The 25,510-nt window shown below is 44.5% G+C and overlaps 1 protein-coding gene and 1 long non-coding RNA gene across 6 annotated transcripts; one reads left to right on the forward strand and one right to left on the reverse strand.

Moving 5' to 3' along the window:
* The first annotated feature begins 1,248 nt into the window (after window positions 1-1,248).
* TCP11L2 (t-complex 11 like 2) lies at window positions 1,249-23,854 on the forward strand. 5 transcript variants are annotated; one of them, XM_080971741.1, is made up of 12 exons: window positions 1,249-1,393; window positions 5,691-5,793; window positions 10,482-10,545; window positions 11,348-11,521; window positions 12,649-12,784; window positions 13,624-13,744; window positions 13,932-14,152; window positions 15,346-15,482; window positions 18,214-18,404; window positions 19,275-19,456; window positions 19,583-19,755; window positions 21,349-23,854. In XM_080971741.1, the coding sequence occupies exons 4-12, from the start codon at window positions 11,383-11,385 to the stop codon at window positions 21,585-21,587; spliced, it is 1,539 nt and encodes a 512-aa protein (XP_080827867.1). In that variant the 5' UTR covers window positions 1,249-1,393; window positions 5,691-5,793; window positions 10,482-10,545; window positions 11,348-11,382; the 3' UTR covers window positions 21,588-23,854. The 5 variants fall into 5 exon arrangements, with proteins under 5 accessions (XP_080827867.1, XP_080827869.1, XP_080827871.1 ...); XM_080971743.1 differs by having other exon boundaries at window positions 10,482-10,541; XM_080971742.1 differs by lacking the exon at window positions 1,249-1,393 and adding an exon at window positions 3,377-3,629.
* LOC308457720 lies at window positions 13,529-25,420 on the reverse strand. Its single transcript, XR_013977077.1, has 2 exons — window positions 25,288-25,420; window positions 13,529-13,723 (listed from the first exon to the last, which is right to left on the reverse strand). It is a non-coding gene; the product is annotated as an uncharacterized lncRNA (long non-coding RNA).
* Between the last annotated feature and the right edge of the window lie 90 nt (window positions 25,421-25,510).

The raw sequence follows: 25,510 nt of genomic DNA on the forward strand, positions 1-25,510 counted from the left end.
GTTCCTCCTGCAATACTGAAATGCTTAGGGTGAGGAAACACATGAAGAAGTATTGTTGATCAATCAAACAAAAAAGTTCATTTCGTTTAGCATCCTGTTTCCATCAAAAATTGATCAGATTCCTTCAGCAAATCCACTCCTAATGCTGCCGACAGCTGGTATTCAGTGATATGCCATCTCTCAACATTGAAGAGCCATTTAGCTATTGGGGCTAACTGGTGTGAAGGCACATGAAACCCCAAGCTTCAGCTAAGCAGATCAGATGGGAGACTGATTTGGAAGCCCATGCACACTGCCTTGTCCTGCAGGATCAAATAAAGGCAGAATACAGAAATAAGATTGGGGGGGTTAGATCTATGTCAAATTCTTCTTTTCCCATCCAGCTGGTGTCCATCCCCAATAGGGCCGGCCCAAGTCATTTAGGTGAACCACAAAATGGTGCCCCTGGCCAAGGAAGAAGGTGTGATAAGAGCTACATCAGAGTCTGCTGTATCGGGATCTGCTGCCCCTGTGGATCCTGCCGCCAGAGGCAGTCACCTCAACCTTGTCTCATGAGTGGACCGGCCCTGATCCCCGGTCGAAAAACATGTTTTTATTTAAATAACTCCAAACCAGCTCACGGTTATTTTATGCAGAGAATCCGAAAGCCTTTGCCAAACTGGCGCCCTCCGCGGCTCCCGCGTCACTAAGCTGCCCTGGCTGGGGCTGACGGGAGTTATGGTCCAAAACGTTTGGCGGGCACCAGCTTGGCGAAGGCTGAGTGGAGATAAAAGCAATATTAAGTGAGCATCCACATAGGCAGCGGCTCCTTGCTTGGCGCCGGCTTGGAAGCAGCAAGGGCTCGCGATGCCCGGACGGAGCGCGGGATGGCGAAGAGGAGAGAGGTCTGCGCTGGCCACAATGCTGGCAGCAGCCCAAGACCCGCGGCGGGAGGCGGGCGGACTAGTAGGAAACCCACCATCCCAGCAGCCAAGGGAGAACTGAGGACACGGCTCTCCTTCCGTAAACACCGCTCAGTCCCCTCCCCTCTGCCGGGAAAGCAGCATTTCACCCTACGGGGGTGGAGAAAGAGCCCTGCTTTTTGGACCCACTTTCCTCGTTCCCCACGATTTAAGTTATGCACCTTGCTTGATAATAGCCTGAAATCCATTGTTTCCCCGCTTGTCTCTCTTCCGTGCCGACAGAGCTTTGCCGCATACGGGATTAAATCTCTTTCCTCCCCCCCCCTCTCCCCAGGGAAGTGGAAGCGTCCAGGCAGCTTGCTAATAGACACCCGAGGACTATGTATAACTAAGTGAAGCGGGGGGAGGGAGTTAAAGCCCCGGTGAGAACGGCTGAGTAGCAGCAGGAGCAAAGGGGGGTTAAGGCTGACCCTGCCTGAGGCTCTCTTGGGGTGAGTGCATCGGGCGGGGTTTTTTTGGGGGGGGAGGCGGGAAGAAAGCAGGTCCCTTCCATCTCTTTCGCCTCTTTTCTCGCCTCCCCGGGGGAATTTATCTATAATCCGGTTCAGCTCCGCATTCTCTATCTCTCCCCCCCCCCCCGCACTTCAGTTCCCAGTGTGATGGAATCTTGGCTTGCAGAGGGATATTCCAGAGCTGGATTCAGCGCGGCTGGGAGGGGGGGAGTTCAAGGTGACTTATTTTCTCTGTTTCAAGATTAAAACAAGCGCTGCCGCTCGATCCTATGACCGTCCTTTTGCAAGTGAGCCGTCCTGTTATTCAGTGCGCTTACACCTGAGTAATGGCGGTTAGGGCAGTAGGCTTTGCTCCGAGCGGTGGTGGTAAACAACCCCGCTGTCCTCTTGCAGAACCGGCGGCGGGGAGCGCTCCTGGTTTGCAAGCCTTGTTGTGGTTGCGTGTCTTAAACAAAATAAAAATAGGCCCCTAAAGTTTCTCCTCTCGTCTCTCCCTTCCCCCCGATTTTCCTGGGGTGTATAATTAAGGAACCGGCAGATGCATTTTGTTTTTGTTTTAAGAAAGGATTGTGTGCTTAACAAAGAAAACAAAACAGATGTTAGCAGAAGAGGCAACGGCGAAGGGGGTAGATTGCAGGCTGTGTGTGTGTGTCTGCGTGTTTAAATGCTTTCCTTGGAAACGCTGCTTTTGTTTTGGTCGGTCAATGCCAAAGCACTCGTACCTCCGAGTAACTGCCAAAAATACATCTGTGGGGAGGGAATAACTGAAACAGATGGAGGAAGAGGAGGAGCTTCGGGCAGCTCGCCTAAATGGGGCCAGCGAGAGCCGCTGTTGCTCGCGCAAATCTTGCTCGACGGCTGAGCGCTGGCGATTTCGGGGAGCAAGGCAGGAGAAGGCTGCCAAATTGTGCAGTCTGATCCTGTGCGTGTTTATTCTGAACTAAGCCTCCGCTCGGATGGCCGAGTTCAGCGTATGGCCTCTTTTCTTTTTACGTCCTGCATTTGCAGGCGTCTACAAACTTTCCTGCGCCTCAGCATTCATGAGGATGTCAAAAGATTAAGAATCGGGTTGACATAGGCTGGACTGATAGGAGGAGTGAAGATCCTGAATTGGGAGTGCGGGTAACTACCCCAGATGAGTGGTTAGACCCAGGGTACACCATCACCACCCTGCCCCAGAAATGTGGTGGTGTTGTTAACATTTGTATACTGCCCTTTACCTGTAGACCTCAGGGCGGTTCACAACATAAAATTACAATATAAAATACATAATTTCCAGATCAGGATTACTGTGTTCTGTTTAATAACACTAGAATGAACAACAGTGTTAGTTTGTGACTGCCATGATGATAGAATAAAAATGGCTAAGCAGTTTACATAAAAGTAATAAAAGCACAATAACATTCAGTGCGAATTCTTAAAAAGAAGATAAAAACAATATATGCCTGTATGTCACAAATAAAGCTGAATACTGTACAAGAAAGAAAGAATTTTTTGTCAGAGTCTAGGAAGCTTGGGTTAAGAGGCATTTAAAAGTCATTACTGTCTCCAATCTTAGTGTTGGAGAAATAAAAATGTTCTTTATTTCTCTGTACTGTATATGGGTAAAATAAAGTGATATAGGCAAAAAAGCCCTTTGCGGTATGTCCTCCACGGCAGAACACTCAAAGGTCTCTTAAACAGATTTGTGATTAGCTCAGCAAAGAGCAATGGGATGACGGGATGTGCTATTAGTGGATCTAAGCTGAATTAGCCAATCTGACAAACCCAAACTATGCTTACTGGGTCACAAGGCTAGTAGGAATGGCAGGAGATGGGATGAGGCAGGCCTGGTTATCTGGGGAAACATATATGGGTTAAAAAGATCAAAAAGCAAGTCAAATATCTCTTCCATCTAATAGTGAACTCAAGTGGTAACTGGTAACAGCAATGAAGCAAAACCACAGAGGAGAATGAAAGTAATAGACTTCCTCATACTAAGTCAAACCACCTGGATGGTCCATCTAGCTCAGTATTGTCTACATCAGCTCACAGAATCTCTCCCCCAGTTTTGGCAGGGGTCTTTCCCAACCCTAGCCAGAGATTGAACCTATCACAGCACTACAACCCTTCAGGAGACCCCTGAAGAAGTACAAAACAACTTTATACTGGGGTGGGGAGAGAAACTGCCAAAACAGCCCAATGAAGATGGAGCATCCTCAGTAACTTGACAGTGGTGAGTATAATTTGGAAATATTAAATAGAAGACCATGGACGGCATGGAGAGTGGAATGCATAGCTGTAAGGGAAAGGCTGGCTGGTTGGAATTCTGAGGGTTCTTCTCAGGAGGGGAGACCAAGAGCAACATTTTGCTGCTGGTCCCTTACTGATGACAGCCAACAAGATCATCTGCATTTTTATTTTTGCTCGGAAGCAAATCCCACTGGGTTCAATGGACTTTACTCCCATGTAAGCATGTTTTGCAAGTTGCTAACACCAGGAGAGAGACATTCCAAACCGAAAATCTTCAACAAATGTTGCAACATTGCATTTACAGATTTTTCTTGCGTGAGGTTTTTCTACTCTTACATTTGCAGAGAATTACAGCTATTTTGTTGAAAATAACATGTTTGTATTTTTTCTACTGGGGCCCCCAAGGCAGTGTTGGATAAACAATTTAGATGTAGAAAACAGTACTATGGGACAGGGAAGGAAGGGTTAAGCCTCCACTCCTCATGTACTGCTCAGTTCAAAATAGACACTGCTTTCTTGGGGGGGGGGGGGGGAGTGTCAGGCGATCCAGTTACTGATTACCCACACCTTGTCTGTTGCAGCAGTAAGAAAAACCAAGGAAAACCCCAGTAAGAACTTAAGCTTAGTAAACTGCATTAACTGGACAGAAGAACAAAGAATATAGGTTAAAAAATATACCAGAATCACCTGTCTAAAAAACCTTGTAATATTATTCAGTGTAGAATAAGCCTTTTTGCCTGTACAGTCTTTTCCAAGGAGGCTAATTTGTTTGTCAAATGAAGTCTCCCGAGTGCCACCAACCATTAGTGTGTCCCATTTTTAGAAAGACCCTTTCTGATATTTACACGAATGTAGATCACCAAATTGAGTAGTAGACGTTTGAAGTGAAAATTGCACTTAATTATCAGTAGCTGTGGAATTATTGCAATATGGGATTAAGGTGCCAAGGGCTGCTGTCCAATTTCCATTCACTGGAGGGCCAGATTAGGTGTGATGGTGGCATGGCAATCACTTTAAATGTGGGTCAATTTAAAGTATGTATCACAAGTGTGTGTGTGTGTGTTGTGGTGGGGTATGATATAAAGAGTAAAAACAGTGTACAGGTGAGAACTGCAGAACCCTTCCATGCCTACTGCTTACTTCCCCCTAGTCTGTATCCCCTCGAGATGATCTGCCCCACTTTCCAGACAAGGCTCATTTGGTTTATATGTACTTGGAGCAGACCTTTCTGTTGGGTCCTTCATAGCCTTTGCACAGAGGCCCGATGGAAATGAATGGAGGCCACACTGCAGTAGCTCTGTGGGTGGGTTCTGCTTGAAATTGATTGGTTTTTGTCTGCACCAAACATGAAAGCATGGAGCGCTGATTGTTAACGAAGTTATTGATTGAAGAGAGGGAAGAGTCGATTTGACTGGCAGTCCATTTACCCTAATGCCCATGATGAGCTGTTAATAACCAGGTCACACTAGAGGCACAGGTCCCAAGAGGAGAAAGATGAGGACTGGGAGAATCCCCATGGGGAGGGCCAAGAGGCAGCCAAAAATCAGCAAAGGAGTAAGACATCTGATCTGGTCATTAAGTACCATGGAGAATTGGCAGGTCATGGGAAGAACCACAGCTCAAAAGTACAGCACCTGCTTTGACTGCAGAAGGTCCCAGATTTGATCCCCAGAATCTCTAGAGAGGCTCCTGACTAAGACCTGGGAGAGCCACTGCAAGTCGGTGTACTGAACTATAATGGACCAATGAGAGTTATGCAGAGCATTAGCTACCAACCTTCTGCTCCTTCCCAGTGCACCCAAAGTAACTGCTTGGAACTCGCTAGAGGCACAGGCTGCTATAGGAATAGATGGATGAATAGCATACAGAGGTATCCAAAACTGAATTTGTTCATGGAAATCTCAATGTTCGGGCTTAATGATCACAGAATCGGTCTCCTTATCTTCCCATGAAGACAAGGCAGCTCCTGCTCAGATGGTGCATCACACAATTCAATTGCAGGCACTGATCATAAATCTCTTATTTTCTTTGTCTCCGTCTGTAGACCTGCTGGGCATCTGGTTAATGTTCTCAAATGCACCAAGTGTCGAAAACATTGCCTCCAATGAACTGCATCGGATTCTGTTTGCGGAACAACTCTTGAGCAGGTAGAATGGGCAAGCTAGCCCAAGTACATCTTCTACTGCAGACGCACGCCGTAGATAAACATTATAACCTTACAGTTGTACCTCGGAAGTCAAACAGAATCCGTTCTGGATTTCTGTTCGACTTCCAAAATGTTCGACTTTCAAAGCGCAGCTTCTGCTTGGCTGCAGGAAGCTCCTGCAGCCAATTGGAAGCCGTGGAAGCCCCGCTGGATGTTCAGCTTCCAAAAGAACATTTGAAAACTGGAACAATCACTTCCGGTTTTCGATTGCTCGGGAGCTGGAACGTTTGACTCCCAAGGTGTTCGGGAGCCGAGGTACAACTGTACTATGGTTTGTTAAATTTTTCTTTCTACATTAAAAGTGGCTTATTTTTTTTAAGTGTCAACCAGGCTTGATTAGCATGGTCCAGATATTTCAACTGGTGTAAAACATCTGCCTCCAAACAGATGTTGGTGATGGCAAAGTGGTTGGAGTACGTAGCACCAATATTGTACAAGTTGCACCAGTTGCCGGTACATTTCTGGGCACAGTTTATGGTGGTGCTATTTACTTATGTAGTCTGGGACCAGATTACCTAAAGAAGCACCTTCACATGTATGAACCCTTGCCTGAAGATCGCCTTTGGAGGCCCTTCACATACAACAGCTATTGAAGTAAGCATAAAGGATGGGGCCTTTTCAGCAGTGGAACCACAGCTGGGGGACATGTGGCCTCTTCACCACAGGCCTGTGAGCCTGTAATGACGTATTTCAGGTTGCTTCCCCCCTCAAACTCTAAGCTGGTTCTTTTGGTGTGAACTGATGTTGAAATGTTTTGACTGGTTTTATTCTTCCAGCAGTTGTTTCATATTTTTGATACCTCTATGTTCGATTTAAGTATATTGTTGTTTTTCATGGAAGCTGCCATATGAGGACTTTGCTCCTAAGAGATGGCCTGAAACGATATTAAATAAATATATTGGAGAAACATGAGTGCTGATTGCCATTTCACTGTCCATTTGAAAGGAAGAACGTGATGATGGGCTAGTGAGGCTGTATTTAGGTTAAGAGCTTATCCAGTATATCTTATTTTTTTTCTTTAGCGGAAGCTAAACCATATCCAGTATGTGTCTATTAGGATGAATGAATGAAACTCTTAGAGCTCTTGATCATATGCCTCTCCTTTCTTTTATTTTGGCCATGAGTCTTGACTCTATTTTTAGTCCCTCTCTAGGTCCCTGATATATCCCTGTGTCAAATTTGCACAGATTGCAAGTTTGCCCACTACAGTTTTCTGGCCGGTGCTAGCCTTAGCAGTCAGCTAGTATCTGGTGTTCAAGATGCTGTACAGATTGTTCTGATAGATCTCTTTAAAAAAATCTTACTCAAATCTAAAGTGATGCCTATGGGAATCCAAAGAGTGCTTTGTCAATAATAAATTGTTTTTATATATGAAATTGCTTCATATGTATGTTTTTAATCGTAGGTGTTAAATTGCTTTGAGATGTTTCACAGGAAGTGATTTATTTATTTAAAGATCATTTGTTTATTTATCAAATTGGAGTTGGAAGAGACCATGAGGGTCATCTAGTCAACCCCCTGTAGTGCAGGCATCTTTTGCCCAATGTGGGGCTCAAACCCATGAGCCTGAGACTAAGATGCGTTCTTTCTGTTTTTCTGTACAGTGATTTGTAGCTTTTGAAAAAAAAAGGATTTTGTGTGCTCTAGGGTAGATGTATGAAAACACAGGACACCTGAGTTGTGGCTTTCTGCTCTGCATATTGCCACATATATCTTAAAGGAAAGCTACATTCTGTGCATTCTTGTGATGATTTTTGTTTCAGAATATGGGATGTTCCTTAAAAGTAAGGGACACCTGGCAGATTTATTGACTGTAAACAAGACACCTAACTCTGGCACTTCATGCAAGTATATGTCTGCTGGCTGATTAGCTATGAAATAGCTTGAGTCATTTGCACCATGTGAAAATCTAAATTCCATTTGGTTGCTTTTAATGGGATGATGACATATTTGCTTCCTGCTTTACACGTGTTGACTCAGGTGCATGCCTGGAAATCTTTTTCGTTGTTGAGCTACATGAGCCACATTGAAAATGATTGCTGTTCCTTAGCACAGGAAGTGATTTCACCACATTATATTCTGAGATGCAGAAGCTTCTCTCTACTATCTGTGTGAAGTGTTTGGAGGTGCTCTTTCCATCACTGGCTCCCCAAAAATGAGAGCAGGGGCCAAGTGAGCAGCTATGCTGGATAGTGGCTTGTTCAAATCTGTCCTTATTTTGAACTTAGGCCACATTCACAACATATATTTAAAGTACTATGATACCATTTTACACAGTCATGCCCCCCATAAGAATTATAGGAGTTGCAGTATGTTGCAGAATTGTTAGGAGACCCCTATTCGCCTCCCAGAGCTATGGTTCCCTGGAAAGAGGGTTTGCTTGTTAAACCGCTCTGGGAATTGCAGCTCTGTGTGGAGAACAGGGATCTTCTAGCAATCCTCAGCACCCTCAACAAACTACAGTTCCCAGTATTCTTTGGGGAAGCCATGGCTGCTGAAATGTGCAGTGCTTTAAATGTATAGTGCGAATGAGCCTTTAGTTAGGTGGTCTTTGAGTGGCCTATCAATTAATTGACTGGTCTTTTGACTGCTTATTATTTGATTGTGGTTAAACATTGTCAAATATTTCACGAAGCTGATAACATTGCTGTGTAGGTGGCAGCTAAAAAACAAAAAATGCATTGTGTTGTCATTTGCTAGCCAGAGTAGGAGTGAGAGCTATTTGCTTTCAGCACAGCAGTGGGGGGGGGGGAGACAAAGCCTCTCCTACTAGCCACCTGCTCTGAGTGCCAACATCTGCAAAGAGAAAAAGGAACAGAAACATCTCTCAGTCATTTTAAACAACAAAAAGCCTCAAGGTAACTTGACAGGATAGAATGCAAGACATAAAAGCAATGTCAGGAAACAATGCAAAAGGCTCATTCAGTAACGTGTTTCATAAGGGCAAGTCCTACCCACCAGTGTTTGAAATTCACCAGGCACATTTTGCACCTGGCTACCAGCCACCTGTGACCTAGTGAAGATGCCCGGGTACCAAAATGGCGCCTGACATCTCCGTCATCTGGAGGTGCATTCCTGGAGATCCTTGGATCTTGACTATTTTCACACACTAGCAACACATCCTGTAGAATTATATTAATGATATTTTATCTGCACAATCAGAATGAATTTCAGGAACCAAAAGGTTGTATTGAAAAATATGACTTTTGAGCCGTCTGGCCCAAAAATGGCAACTAGGCATACCGTTTCAGTGACCGTTTCAGTTTAAGGGGCCATTTGGCACCTAGCTTATATATCTGAGTTTCTAACCCACAACACAACATAGGAAAACCACTGTAGGAGGCCACATTAATTAGCCAAAGGCCTGAGTAAACAAAAAGGACTTGGCCCGGTGCCTAAAGACTGGCAGGGATGGTGTCAGACATGTCTCCCTGAGAAGAACATTCCATAAATGGAGTCAACCATGAAAGGTCCATTCTCATGTGGCCACCATTCACACCTCCTTTGGGCGAAGAACACAGAGAAGGGCTTCTGTTGAAGACTGCAGGGTTTGGGTTGGTTCATATGGAAAGAAGCAGTCCTTGAGGTATTGTGGTCTTCAGCCCTATAACTTCCCAAACGTGAGTCTCCAGCTATTGTTGGACTACAATTCCCATCATCCCTGGTTAGCAGGATCAGTGGTCAGGGATGATGAGAACTGTAGTCCAAAAACAGCTGGAGACCCACATTTGGGAAACCCTGCTATAGGGATTTAAAGGTCAAAGCCAACACTTTGAATTGAGCCTAGAAACAAATTGGTAACCAGTGCAGTCAGGCTGGAGTCAATGTAATCTATTCAGGCCTTCTGGTCCCAGTCAGTAACCTATGACCAGCTAGCCATGGTTGCTGGAGGAGCCATGGACGCATAAGCTGTGGCTTCCATATTTCATTGGACTAGAACGCCCATGATTCCTCGCCATTGGCTATGCCGGCTGGGACAACGCTTGGAGGGCCACAGTTTCCCCATCCCCAGACTACCCTCTGCATATGATCTGAGCATCGGATTGCAGCATTAGTGGGTTCCTGAACCTAGGAAGCTGACTTATACGGAGTCAGGCCATTGGCCCGTGCAGCACTTCTTCACCATTGGTCTTCCAATGGTGGGTTAGGACTTGCTGTTAGGTTGTAGCCTGATCTAAGGTGGGTTGCAGCAGCAGCATTACTACCATATAAATCTCCAGGATTTCAGGTAGGGGTCTTTCGTAGTCCTACCTGGAGGTGCCAAGGGATGAAACTGGGACCCTCTGCATGCCAGGGAGGTGCCCCTTTGCCACAGCCCTTCCCCGATGATGCTCTTGTCTGTTAAATTCCTGGGAAGGGTTGAATTTGAGTTAACTCTCTTTCAAGTGCGACAATTATTTCACAATACACAAGCAGTCCAATGCCCAACCCTAACTTTGGCAAGCCATTGTGTTTGGCTTAGCCCTGCCTCTCCCGTCTGCAAAATAGATGGAAAATAATGTGCTACTTAACAGTTTCGTTACAAGAATTGCAACAATAATGTATAGACCTTTGCATCCTTGCGTTACATAAATGTTCAGTATTTAATCTGGTAACTTCCAGGGGCGGTTCTGTTTTTTTGTTTTGCAGGAGAACTGCATCTATCTCCGCACAATTGTGAAAGTCACATTCTGTGAGCTGCTGGCCTAAGTAGGTTAGTCTGATGTTTTACTCCGTGACAAAGAATTCCCCTCACACACACCTTCAAAGTCCTCATTTAAAGTCCCCCCTCTGCCATTCCAAAGGACTAATTGCTTCTTATCAAACAAAATATATTGGTGGGGAGAAAAAGCTTTGAATGCATGGTGAGCGATGACCTTGCCCCATGGAGACAGCGGTTTTGTGTGCTTTTGCTTAAGAGCTTTTTCTAAAACATCCAAGCTCTATACTGTATATGCTTGTTATGAAAACCAAAGGCCAAACAGGCTTAGTATGGCTTGATTCAGCTTCATACCAAAACTAAACTAAATTCTGTTTCAACAGGCAAGCATTGCTTGTTTTGTGAAATGACATCTGTGCGTAGTGACTTAGGGCACCATCCGCTTGCGGCCCTGGTGCTTGTGGAAGGACTTTAGATCCAGCGAATGCCCTCTGCTAATGGAAAAGTGGGGAAAGGGGTTTTATTTGTGGCAGATTCCTCCTTCCTCTTCAGCCGCAATACTTTTTTAAAAAGAAGATTGACTTCAGAGGTTTGGGGGACTCCCTACAAACAGGGTGAAAGATGGCATGCATGGCCTTGGAATGGAAAGCACATATTGGCAAAATCCTCATGCCTCTCCTTTGGGTAATGGCTTTGTCCATTGGATCAAAAGCACTTCTGTGAGTGGTGCAAGAGCACCAACCTGGATTCCACTTTCTAATAATAGTAATTAAAAAAACTGAAGTGCGTTTTGTAAAAAAAAAAAAAAGTTCACCTAAACAGGTCTAGATGACTTCAGTATGCTTGCTCACCCCAGGTTCTGTGTACTGTATTGACAAAAGGGATCCCAAAATGCCTCTCAACGATGAGCAGAACGGTGACTGCGATTCTTCCCGGTTCTCCGAAAGCACAGCTTCTTCTTCCAGCGACTCCGAATATTCAAGGCAGAGTTTCACCAGTGACTCTTCAAGCAAGCCCAGCTCTCCAGCTTGTAAGCTAGCATGAGCTACTGGTGCATATGGCAGGAATTTGAGAACCACTACCTTGTGTGCAAAATTGATGTTCATATTTGGTTTCCCCACCCCGCCCGCCCCCCCCAGTTTCAAGGGTTTCATCTGCTGGCTTCATTGTACAAGAAATATCCAAGCTGTAGGCCAGTGTGGGGAAGCAGTGGCTGTCTGGGTGTTGCTAGCCTTTATCTTCCATGAAGTCCATATTCTTTGATCTTTGTTAGAGGCAGTGGGAAATCACAAGTGGGGAGAATGCTATTCCTCTCGGTAGCTGCTTGCAGGTTTCCCATAGACGGTTAGTTGGCTGTAATAACAGGATGCTGGACTAAATGGGCCACTGGCCTGATCCAGCGGGACTTTTCGTAGGTTCTTAACTCCCATCAGGTCCAGCTAGTGTGGCCAATGGTCAACAGGGATGGATGTTGTAGTCCTGCAACATCTAAGATAAAGGTAAAGGGTCCCCTGACCATTAGGTCCAGTTGTGGCCAACTCTGGGGTTGGGGCGCTCATCTCGCTTTATTGGCCAAGGGAGCCGGCGTACATGTGGCCAGCATGACTAAGCTGCTTCTGGTGAACCAGAGCAGTGCACGGAAACGCCGTTTACCTTCCCACTGAAGCGTTACCTATTTATCTACTTGCACTTTGACGTGCTTTCGAACTGCTAGGTTGGCAGAAGCTGGGACCGAGCAAAGGGAGCTCACCCCATTGCGGGGATTCAAACCGCCCACCTTCTGATCAGCATGTCCTAGGCTCTGTAGTTTAACCCACAGCGCCACCCGCGCCCCTTCTCCTGCAACACCTAGAGGGCCACAAATCTAGATGTATGTTTTAGTTGAAATTCCTGCATTGGATTGGACTAAATGACCCTCGGGGTCCCTCTCTACTCTCCAATTCTAAGACTCTACAAAATTCTCCACCTTTGCTCCAAGCAGTTAACTACCATTATGGAAAAAGGGCTGAATGTTTATTTAAATTGTGTTTATGTATATTATTGGGTTCACCCTTTATCATCTCCACTTACAAAGGACCCATTCAGAAATACTAAAGCTCTGAAGTGTTTGCATGTTAAGCTTTCACGCTAAACATGTTTTCCCTTCCTTTGTCCCAGCTACAAGCCCTCCCAAAGTGGTTACATTTGATGAAATGATGGCAGCAGCAAGAAACTTGTCAAACTTGACTCTGGCTCACGAAATTGCCGTAAACGAAAGCTTTCATTTGGAGCGCACTGAACACCCACCCAACAGGTAAGCAAGAGGGGTTTAGTAATTTCACAGAAGGGACTTTAGGGCCCCAACCAAGTTTTTTTTACCATTTAGGGTTGGACAGGTATACTGAGATGTTTCAGTCTGGCCAACACAACAGGTAGATTTTAATAAGGGCAAAATGCAGTAAAACAATAAATTCAGTTTTAAAGCAAGAAAAGACACTAGGGGCTCTTAAACATAAAATGTATGAATCACTGCTGCTTGGCACCTAAAAAAAATTTAAATCCACCAAGTGACTCCAGACATTCTGATTTTCCTATGGGAATGGAAACAGGATTGAGGGAGAGGTTTATATCCACGTTTAATTAAGAAGAAAACCTAAATATGATAAGAAACTTTCCAGTATTGCATATCCGAGTCTTTCTCTTTGGTAGATACAGGAACAATTTTTTCCTAGTTTTCTGTTCTAGCTGCAGTTGTTCTGGTGGGACCACTCCCACAACTTCAAATTATATAATCTGGCACAACACTCCTTGGCATCAACCCAAATGCCTCTCCCATAGGGATGTGAGGAGGCATCAGTTTTCATTCCAGCCTGTGCTTGTCACCTGCAGCGCTGTTTCCATCCTGCTGCAGCTCAGTTGCTAACAAAAAACACTTATTTGTCTCTGTATCTGCTGTGGTGGAATTTTATGTAATTACATTATTTAAAAATTGATTGCTTATTGCTGTTGTTTTGACTCTCATGGTTGTATCAACCACAGAAAAAACAAAACACCTATATAGACTGATACAATGTGTGTTTTATTCAGCACCATTCATTTCAGTGCAAATGTTAACTCTGTTAACTATTTACATTATTTTCCTGCCTGCCACAGCTTGACTAGAAGGGTAAAGCAAATTGTGCACCAAGCATTCTGGGATCGTTTGGAGGAAGACTTGAATGAAGATCCTCCCGAATATGAACATGCCATCAAGCTGTTTGAAGAAATTAAAGAGGTGAGTTAACCTTGGGTTTCTTTTTTTCTCTTTTTCTTTTGTCAGCTTAGGTCCAGTTATATAATTTTATCAGTACAGCAACACTTCTGTTCTAATCCTAAGACCTGCATTACTGCGGTGAGCCAGTTTAACTACAGCTGCTGCACCTTACTTGATTCGTGTGTGTGTGTGTGTTTAAATATTTCAGATTCTTCTTTCTTTCCTGAACCCTGGGGCTAACAGGATGCGAAGCCAAATCTGTGAAGTTCTCGATGCCGACCTCATAAGGCAGCAGGCCAAGCACAATGCAGTTGACATCCAGGGTCTCGCAAACTATGTCATTAGCACCATGGGGAAGCTGTGTGCTCCAATAAGGGATCATGATGTCAACCAGTTAAAAGCTACTGGGAACATTGTCGTATTGTTCAGGTTGGTGTGCGGTTTTCCTTTTTCGCTTTGTTCTTTATCATTGTTCTTTTAGCATTGTTCAAAGAATTGGCGAAAAACTTGGATTTTTCAAATATAGTGATCTGGAGTGGGATCCAGAGTTTCCCAAACTTGGGTCTCCAGCTGTTTTTGGACTACATTTCCCATCATCACTGACCACTGGTCCTGCGAGCTAGGGATGCTGGGAGTTGTAGTCCAAAAACAGCGGGAAACCCAAATTAAGGGCTGCCAAGAAGGTGCACCTTGGCCAGCAACCTTGTTGCATTTTATTTTCCTTCATGCTGCTTGTTTGTATTGATTCTAACATTTGTAGTTTTACTACTCAAACATGCTGCTCCATCTAGTAGTGCTTTCCATGAAGAAATCATTTCAGAGGGCTTGCCAATGTGGCACCCATGGATGTCTTCCTCTGATGCTCACAAAACCTCCGAGTGCCCCACTTGCTACCCATGTGGTCATGAGGTGGTGAGAGTGGTTGCCTTTTTCTCCTTTGAAAAGTAGAGGAGGATGTTGCAAGAGTGATGCTTGTTCCTCCCTTCAGCTCTCCGTGCTCTTCAAGATCAAAATTAATTCTACTAGATCCAGCTTCTACACATATTCCTTGTGTGGGGCACACAAAAATACATCTGGGCCAAAGGGGTTTTGCAGGCACCTGCCAAGCCCTGCCCATAGTGCTTTGCAAGCACTGATCACCTGCTGTACCTCAAAGTGGGTCTGAGTTTGTATTAAGATGTTTGCTATCTTCCTATGTCTGCTGAAGCCATTGTAACATGGTAAGCAGTGATGTGAAGGGGAGTACTTGGATCATTTTAGTGGGATTTTGCTGGCTTAACTGCAAATACACTATTTTAAGTAGGTTGTAAACCGGAATATTTTAATTGCATTGCTTGTGAGCATTTAGTAGAAGCTGTGCATTATATTAACACAGAGATACTACAAATGCACAGAGTAAGTTCATGAATTGCCATGGCGGTGTCTAATAATAGTTTGACTGTGTTGCAATTTATCTGTGATGCTTGAGCAGTGGGGCGGTTGCCCTTTGCAAACTGGACTACTGGGGAATTAAGATAAGCCTGTGTCTCTGCATATGCTGCGTGGCGGGGAAAGGACAAACGTAATCAAGTTTCCTATGATGACATGGCTGCAAACTATTTTTGTTTGTTGTATTCTTACAGGCAAATATTCCACGTTCTGGATCTCATGACAATGGATATGGCTAATTTTACTATTCGGAGCCTTCGACCTCATCTTCAGCGTAACTTGGTGGATTATGAAAGAGCAAAATTCCAAGATATACTTGAAGAAACGCCAAGTATGTCCTTTGTTTACATAGGCGGGTATATAGCCAATGGCCTGGTGATGCAGGCAGCTGCCTGGGGCCTCTAGTTAAGAAGAGGTCCAAGGGGAGATTTACATTTTCCTTCCTCCTCAATGAACTGAAAGCTCCAGCAGGAAGAAATTTGATCTTTTAAGCCACCTTCTAAAACCTGTTCGTGGTGCTATACCAGAGAAGCAACCTTTAAACAATGCTTTTGGTCAGGAGTGTTAGCCAAGTCTCCTTATTCAGTATATGAGAGACCTGCAAGCTATACAGTGGTGCCCCGCAAGACGAACGCCTCGCAAGACGGAAAACCCGCTAGACGAAAGGGTTTTCCGTTTTGGAGGCGCTTCGCAAAACGAATTTCCCTATGGGCTTGCTTCGCAAGACGAAAGCCCATAGGGAAATCTCCGGGACAGCGGGGAAGCGCAGCGCGTCTTCCCCACTGTCCTCGGACCTCTTCCGAAGCCTGGCGGGGGGGCGGAGAGGTTTTTTAAAAACCCTGGGACAGCGGAGGACTTCTCCGCTGTCCGGGGCGATTTTAAAATGCTGGCGGGCGGCAGCGAAGGCTTCGCTGCTGCCTGCCAGCATTTTAAAATCGCCTCGGACAGCAGAGAAGTCCCCCACTGTCCCGAGGTTTTTTAAAATGCTGGCATCTTCCCCGCTGTCCCCGGACCTCTTTTGAAGCAAGGGGCGGCAACGCGGAGAAGCGATCTTCTCCCCTCCGCCCCTTGCTTCAAAAGAGGGGACAGAGGGGAAGGCGCGCGTCTTCCCCTCTGCCCCTCGGAGATTGCGGGGCAGGCAACGGGGAGAAGCAATCTTCTCCCCGCTGCCCCTTGCTTTAAAACAGGTCCGGGGACAGAGGGGAAGGCACGCGTCTTCCCCTTTCTCCCCGGACCCCTTTTGAAGCAAGGGGCGGCAACGCGGAGAAGCGATCTTCTCCCCTCCGTCCCTTGCTTCAAAAGAGGGGACAGAGGGGAAGGCGCGCGTCTTCCCCTCTGCCCCTCGGAGATTGCGGGGCAGGCAACGGGGAGAAGCAATCTTCTCCCCGCTGCCCCTTGCTTTAAAACAGGTCCGGGGACAGAGGGGAAGGCACGCGTCTTCCCCTTTCTCCCCGGACCCCTTTTGAAGCAAGGGGCGGCAACGCGGAGAAGCGATCTTCTCCCCTCCGCCCCTTGCTTCAAAACAGGTCCGGGAACACCTCCCGCCACCGCCCGGCTTCGGAAGGCTCCTCCGAAGCCGGGCGGCAGGGCAGGAACACCTTCTGAAGGCCGGCGGGGGGCAAAAGTCTTTGTTCCCCCCTGCCTGCCTTCCCAGGGGCTTTTAAATCGCCCCGGACAGCGGAGAAGTCCTCCGCTGTCCCGGGGCGATTTTAAAATGCCGCCCGCCAGCATTTTAAGATCGCCCCGGACAGCGGAGAAGTCCTCCGCTGTCCCGGGTTTTTTAAAATGCTGGGGGTGGGAAGAAAAGCCCTTGTCCCCCCCCCCCCCAGCCTTCAGAAGAGGTCGGGGGACAGACTGTCCCCGGACCTGGTCTGAAGGCGGTTTCCATAGGAACGCATTAATTGATTTTCAATGCATTCCTATGGGAAACCGTGCATCGCAAGACGAAAAACTCGCAAGACGAAGAGACTTGCAGAACGAATTAATTTCGTCTTGCGAGGCACCACTGTATAGTATTTGTGCAAATCCTTGGACTCCAACCTACTGACACAACTGATGACGGGAATTAATAATAATAATAGTAATAGTAATAATAATAATTTTATTATTTATACCCTGCCCATCTGGCTGGGTTTTCCCAGCCACTCTGGGCAGCTTCCAACAAAATATTAAAATACAATAATCTTTTAAACATTAAAAGCTTCCCTAAGGGCTGCTTTCAGATGTCTTCTAAAAGTCTGGTAGTTGTTTTTCTCTTTGACATCTGGTGGGAGGGCATTCCACAGGGTGGGTGCCACTACCGAGAAGGCCCTGTGCCTGGTTCCCTGTAACTTGGCCTCTTGCAGTGAGGGAACCACCAGAAGGCCCTCGGCACTGGACCTCAGTGTCCAGGTAGAACGATGGGGGTGGAGACGCTCCTTCAGGTATACTAGGCCGAGGCCGTTTAGGGCTTTAAAGGTCAGCACCAGCACTTTGAACTGTGCTCAGAAATGTTATATTCAGGCAGTGTTTTCATCAGGGGGCACTGTGAGTGCTGCACTGCTTTGTCAGGGATGGGGGGAGCAGAGAAGTTGGGGGGTGTTGCTTCGTTTCTGGTTGAGAGCTAAAGCACATTCAAGGAACATGTCGTGTGGAGACTCAAATATAGTTAGGGGAAAGTCATGAAAAAAGAATAAACTGCCATGTGAATGCAATTGCACTTCCAGGAGAAGGCCCTACCTTCCTCCGGCACAGTCTGTTGTGATGCTATATGTCTTGTTGCGCAGGCAGAACTTGTGCTGACAGTGGCTATGGCACAAGACAGGCAGCTTTCTTCAGTGAGCGCTACCTCCATTGCAATACACACAGCGGCATTATAATACAATGCAGGCAGAATTGCAACTGGTCTGCTATGATGTGATCTCCATCAAAGAGCACTGTAGCTGTTCTGTGCCTTTCTGCAGTTCTCTACTTCTACCTCCTTTTTGCGAGCAGGGCCTTGGGGTTTGCCTTCCTCCACAGAGTGTGCCTCCCCCAGGTGTGCAATAATAAAACAGTTTCTGTTTCTGTCTTGTAATGTTTAGGTGCCCTGGACTTGACCACAGAATGGATAAGGGAATCTATACAAGATGAATTGTCTTCTCTTTCCTGTGAAACATCTTCACGTGCTGGTGCTAATGGGATGTCCAAAACAAATCTGAGTCCTACTTCGGTGCTAACAAACAGCTACTTGAAACTCTTGCAGTGGGATTACCAGAAAAAGCCTGTTCCTGAGGTAACATGTGACTCTTGCTCACTAAGACAGGGATAGGAAACTAGTGGGCCCTGCAGGTGTTGGGGGACTACAACTCCCATCATCCCTGACCATTGGCCATGTTTGTCGGGGCTGATGGGAGTCCAACAACATCTGAAGGGCACAGGATCCCCAGCCCTGATGTAAGAGCTTCCTCCTCACCCACCATGACCAGTCCCAGAGCATAGTTTCCTATCTCCATGTGAAGAAAGTAGCCTTGCAGCAAGTTTGTGGGAAGGAAGGAAGGCTAAGTAGCCAAAGGAACTCTTACGTGCTGGAATGTGCACATTGAAAAATGAAGATGCAAAATAAACTATTAAAAAGGCCAAAATGCACACAAGAAAAGTGGGAAGTTGTCACATGGATGGTTACAATTCAGTGTGCTTTCAACAATCAGTCCATCTGACAAAGGGCACATTCACGCAATGCATTTAAAGCACCATGATGGCACTTCAGTTATGCATCCCTCAAAGAATTCTGGGAGCTGCAGGTTGTTAAGGTTGCTGAGAGTTGTTAGGAGGCCCTTGTTCCCCTCACAGAGCTACAATTCCCAAAGAGGTTTAACAACCTGCCCCTCTTCCCAGGGAACTATGGGAATTGTAGCTCTGGGAAGGGGGATAGGGATCTCCTATCAATTCTCAGAACCTGTAAAAATTTCAGATCCCAGGTTTATTTGGAGAATGTCATGACTGATTTTAAAGTGGGATAACTTAAATGTATGGTGTGAATGCGGTCTAAATGAACTCCTTTGACAATAAATTGAACTCCTGGTAAAATACATATCTTTGATATTCAGTCTCATTGGAGATTTGACTGTTTTGTTGACACTCTTTTCTAAACATCTTATTCCAGACATTAATGACAGATGAAGGACGTCTTCAGGAGTTAACAGAGAAACTGAATCAGTTGAAGGTTATAGCGTGTGTGTCTCTCATAACAAGCAACATGTTGGCTGCAGTTATTGAGGGCATTCCCGATTTTGTAGACAAACAAAAGCGGATTTCATTTGTGCTACTTGAAGGAATGAATAAGAAGTAAGTATTTAGACTTGAGTGTTGGAACTTACTGAAAACCTATATGAAAAGTCAATATGGGGGCAGGAATCAAAGGCAGTATCTGATAGAATTAACATGGTTTTCTCCTCACCCCCCTTTTTGCAGGAGTTTTGATCTGAAAGAAGCTCTTAATGCAATAGGTATTCGTACGTGTAGTGAAATAAATGAGTCGGTGACTGAGAGAGGCTTCCCACCACTAAATAAGGAAGTGCAAACAAATTTAGTAGGGCAGCTCTGCAACATCGTTGAAGAAGACAATCCTATCAACTCCTTAATTGGTTAGTAACTTAACTCTCTGGCTACAGGCATCTTAATGTTTTAAGTGTATATGTCATTGTCGTGATTTCAAATAAAATTGTGATTTCCAGTCACTATTATCAAATACTGTGGCATGAAAAAGGCTGCCCTCATTGACCTGGTTCTCATGTAATACTAAGCCATGGCTTAGTGCAAATGCTGAGGTTCCTAGAGAGATAGTGGCTGCTTTGTTTCTCCTCTGGTCTTGCTGCTACTGCAGTGCTGTGAGCTAAACCGTGGTTAGACTTAGTGTATCATCCAAATCAGGACTCATGGTTTGTCTTGACAAGCCAGGAGCTGTAGCCAAAACGTTTGTTCTATGTCTTATGCCTTGTGGGTTTATCTGGCTTCGGATGACACGCTAAGCCAAACCAGGGCTTAGCTTGCAGTGGCAGGACTGAAGCAGGAACACACTGGCTATGATATCCCGTCTAGGCTTAGGGCATTACATGTGAACTTAGCCACTGTGTGCAGTTCAAACTTAGTTTATAGTTCTTTGTATAACAGATAACTTCAAATAGATTGAAGTCTGGAATCAGTGTATGTAAGCCCCCATCTCTGCAATTGGGGAGGACAACAGACTTTGTACCTTTCTCTACACACATTTGTTTATGTGTGAACAGAACTTCCACACGCTGAGCTGTGTGTGCAGAGGGATCTGTCTATGTGTTTGGTTGAAGGGTTTCTGACTGTAGATCAGGGGTAACGAAATCTGTGTGGTGGGGTTTGCTACTATTACTCTTTGGCCTTGCCTGGTCACCTTACCGGTTCTACAGAGGAAAAAGGCAGGGGTTATATAATAACTACAGGAGGTTAATCTCCCTAACTACTCCTTGGCTGATCTAGGCAACTGCACCCTGAACATTCTTGTTCTCCCTGCCCTCTAAAAAAAAAACCCCACCATACCTAAATGCCACCCCTCCTGACTGGGGCAGAAGCGCAAGGAGTATGTTCAAAAGAGCAGAGGAAACAGCTTGCTGTAATAAGGACTGGCTTCCTGATTTCTGTCTCTGCCCCTTGAAGGCCTTGTTGGAAACATGCGAACCCACACTTCAGTGCAGGAACGCAGATTTAAATTTATCTTCACAGGAAATGCAGAAACCTTCCAAAGGCTACTGTACTGTAGCAAAACAAGTTGCAATCCCAACCTTAAAATGGTTGATGAGATGTCCACAGCACTATATGTGGGTGTCTTGAGATAGTGACACCTATGTATGTAGACCTCCTCAGCAACTTGATCATACGGGGTTTCAATTCCTGGGAAGTCTGTCCACATAGAGGGACATAAGCTTCACTTGCTCAGCTGTCCACTCTTAGCACATGGGTTTGGGGGTGGAGCCTGTGTTGAGGTTGTGCTGCTTCTTTCTATGTATGCATGGATGCTTTTCGTGCAGTTAAAACATGAAGGGGCCTACTTCATTCATATTTAGAACATTATGCTGTCTGTCTTGAATGATACAAGCCAAAGTTCAGTTGCATTCAGGTTCAGGACAGGATGCTGGGCTAGATTCACTACTGGCCGATTCTTACTTTCTTAAATTCTAATTATGTGATGTGTTTTCCCCCCTCTCTAGATAAACGGATTCATTTGTACATGAGAAGCTTGCTTGCTTCTCCAGGTTTTCAAAAGTCTACGCCCACAATTCCAGGAGGCCTTGCTGTGATTCAGACTGAGATAGAGACCATTGGATCACAGTATGCCAACATTGTTAACCTGAATAAACAGGTGTATGGACCATTCTATGCAAGTATTTTCCGAAAACTGCTCTTCAGTGAAGCAAGCAAAGCAGAGCCTGAACCTTCTACTAACTGAAATACTTGGGTCTCTTTTGTTCCTTCCTGGTCACAGTATTTATATTGTGATTTGTATTCTTCTCAACGTGCATGGCTTGCAACGATGACTGTTACAGAGAGATAAATCTGTGTGTCTAAGTGGGCTAGACCAGAGATACTATATATAAATAAAATGTCCCTTGAATCTGCAAAGTTACTAAAAAAAATTCAAATAATTAATTTTGTTTATAATGGCAGATTGTAACATTTATTGCACTTGCTTACTGTAGATGTATTCTCTTGCAAACAGTTTTGACATGTTGGAGAAATGCTTGCTGATGTTTTAGTAACATGCTTATTCCAATGCCTTCAGAGCAATAAAACTGAAGTTAGTGGTTCAGATTTGATCTGAATTAAAATATTAAGCTCTTAATCCCAACCCCACCGCTCTTTTTCCAAATTGGCTTGTTAACAAAACCCTATTTTCATTCCTCCATATCCCTCCTTTGCTTCTGTGCTGGCAACTGTGGGGTGGGGTGGAAGGGGATGGCTCTCATCTGATTGCTCCTGAACTGCTGCCTGCTTCATGAGCAGTCTTCATAGCAGCCCAGTTCCAAACTGCTTAGAGGTATTAAAAAACAAACAACCCCCTGCACAGTCTAGCTGGCAGATGGAAGGGTAATAAGTGCACATTTTTCAAGCAAGCCATAGGAATGTTTTGATGTAGTAGATTGCTTGAGAGCTTGCATTATTATATGCTAACTATATATTTATATATATTTGCATATCTCAAACTATTCAATATAGGAAAGCTTCATTACTTTGGTTATCTAATCATCCCTTTTATACCAGAAATGAATCATGACTTGAACAAAATTACTTCTAGGAAGTACAGTTTATAATACTAATTCACTGTGATCTTTTTCAATAACAAACTTTTTAAGTATATAAATTGGGAGTCTCTAAATACTCCCAATTGATATTTTATATCCCTAAAGTGTGTTTTTGGTAAGAATGAATCTTTATTCATTTGGGAGTAAGGTTCAAAACCATTTGCCATACAATGTTTTTGATGTGTCTATCGCAGAGGACCTTGATATAAAAAGCATTGTAGTTTTATTGGCAATTTTGGTTTTTTAAATAAAAAAAATGGAAATGTACAACCTTCTTTTTAAAATCTCTACCAAGTATATCTCAGCTATCTCAGACTAAGGCTGACTTCCTGCCTGAGGGTGGGGAGAGGCAGAATTATTTCTTTCCTTCCTAGAAGTTTTGATTTCCCTGTGGGATTAAGCAAAATGACAAAATGGTGAATGCGTATTCAGTTATTGTTCAGTTCAATGAATTCAGTGGTGCTAGTGATAGCCATATGTGACTCTACAGACTACTCTCTCAAACCACACAATCCTTTTCAAGATGCCTTTGGAAGAGAGTGTTCCTTGCCCTGCACTTGCCTTGCACTAAGATAGCCTTCCCCAGCCTGCTGCTCTCCTGATGTTGCAGGACTCCAGTTCCCTTAACCGCTGACCTGACAGGGCACGAGGCTGAGGAAGGCTGCTCTAAGATTTTATGTCCAATTACAAGGAATAGGAATTTAATATATATTTTTCACGTTTTAAAATTGTTAGGCTGACTTGGAGAACCTCTGCTTTGTGGGAGCTATTGCAATATAAAGCGTATGTTAACAATAAATAATAAGACTTGATGCACAAACTATTTGTATCAAGAAGCCAATAGCACCCCAAATTCTGATAAGGGAACTCTATACTTTCTTAAATTTGAAAGGAAAATATATTAAATAGTCTAAACTAACACGTGTGACTTAGATATGGCTAGGTTATGTTATAAACATCCACAAGAAACCTTATTGTAATCATTTTATTGTAGTATATATCTTTTTCTGTTTTCTTAAGCACTCTGCAGGAGTCAAATAGAGCCACAGTCCCTCCACAAGCGTCTAATTTACCTGGGAAACAATAATATTTATTAGAAAACACTCATGCAGAGGCCTAAGAGAAAGCAAGCTTTGTTTTGTGATTTTATAAATGACTTTAAAGGGGCATTTTATATAGCATGGTATGTCCATTCAGCAATATTTGAATGTTTCTTAGCTAATGTTCACAGCCTTTTGGATGTTGAAATTAATCAGTTAACTTGTCCCTCCTGCATGTTGTTTGCTGAAATAATCCAAATATGTTTACTTTTGTTAGCTTAACGAAAGCAAGATAGTGTATGTAACTGGTTTGTGAGATGGGTTTTTCTGTGTGTTAATATTTCGTATTCATTAAATTTGTTTGTGATTTAAAATGTTGTGGAGATTCCCTCTCATTTAAAGTAGTAAAACAAAAAAAGATGCAACTGCAGAGACCATTTATTCTTGGCTATTTTGAATGTGGACGCTGCAGCCGAAGTTGGGAACAGGTCAACTGATGGCTAAATGAAGTTCAGCTCTGCACAGACCCATGAGAAGCCGCCATTGCTAACTAATTCAAAAATCCAGGGAGATTTAGAACCAGGGAGGGCCATAGCTCTGCAACAGAGCATCTGATTTGCATGCAGATGATAGCAGGTTCAATCCCTGGCATCTCCAGGTAGGGTTGTGAATGTCCCCTGTCTGAAATCCTAGGGATCTGCTCCAGTGTAAACAATATGGTAGATGGACTAATGGCAGCTTCTGATGTCCCTAATATGGATCGCCCACTGTGCTCCACTTTTGCCACTATTCACAATGGTGTGAACAGCTGTGGGCAGGGCATATCAAATGAAGGAAATAGGCTGCCATTACAGTTCACAATCTCTCCTTTTGCCAATATTCACTGTGGTGTGGGCAGGGCGTATCAAGTTAAATAGCTGCATTTGTTTCCCTGTGAGCTAGCCCTATGAGCTATTGGGCACACCTGGCATCTTCATGTAAAAGCAATACTACTTTAGCCATGGCAGTGTGAGTGTTTGTTTTTAATTAAAAATTACTATTAACAATAAGCAAAAAGGGGCCACTACAAGCCATTAGTATGTACCTGTTGCCTTCATTGTTGTTGGGACTCAGGAATACTTAGCAGCAGAATGAAAACAAACTGCTGCCACCTAGATATATGCAGTAGGTTGCAGTAGGTCCAAGCTGCCAGTTGGGTTGCCAACATATTGTTAGAAGCAGCATTAAACTGCTAACCCAACCATTGGTAGCGATCCAACATTTGAGGAAGGAGGAGACACCCAGAATCAGTCCAAGTGACGGCATATGATCACAATGGCAGTCCCTAGGTTGAATCAGGTTACGTTTAAAACATTCCTGGGTTAGTAGTTTATTTCTAAAGTCAGGTAGGTTCTGTTCTATGGATACCAATCCTTTCTTTTCTTGCTTTCTATACAGTGCTGTCTGTGACATCTGCATGTCAGAAATCCCACAGGTAAAACTCTTCCTGGCCGAGATGCAGAAATGGGCAACTATACATACACCTATTGTACTTCTGCCTATCAAAAAACTCTCAAAACATATATAATCAATTAGGAAAGAAGTGGCATGAACGTTAAGTATCTAATACTGTAGTGCAATCACAAAAGAAAGTTTTATTTGTTGCATTTTACTCTATTATGATGAACGGGGATGATTAGCAGATTCCTTAATGGGGAAATCTATACCAGCGGTTTGTGTTTCTATTGCTCCCATTCGAGCAATTTCACCAAAAAGCTATTATGTTATATTCATCCATTTCGATGCTGATTGCCGCATTTACCTTTACCTTACACCGGAACGTACTCGACGTGCCACAATTTCCTGTGTGTTAGGAAACGAGGGACAGGAAGAAGTTTCCTCAGTTCAGGGATCGGTTTTGAGGAAAGCTGAGCTGTAAAGAGGAATTCTGGCGTTTCCACACTCGCTCCTGGCCAAGCAGCGCTTGAGGCAAAGACGGATCACTTCTGCGGCGGAACCTCTGCGCTGCGGGTCAAGTTGCATCTGGGGGC

This window comes from Podarcis pityusensis (genome assembly GCF_964106645.2).
Source record: "Podarcis pityusensis genome assembly, chromosome: 10".
Classification (NCBI taxonomy): Eukaryota; Metazoa; Chordata; class Lepidosauria; order Squamata; family Lacertidae; genus Podarcis; species Podarcis pityusensis.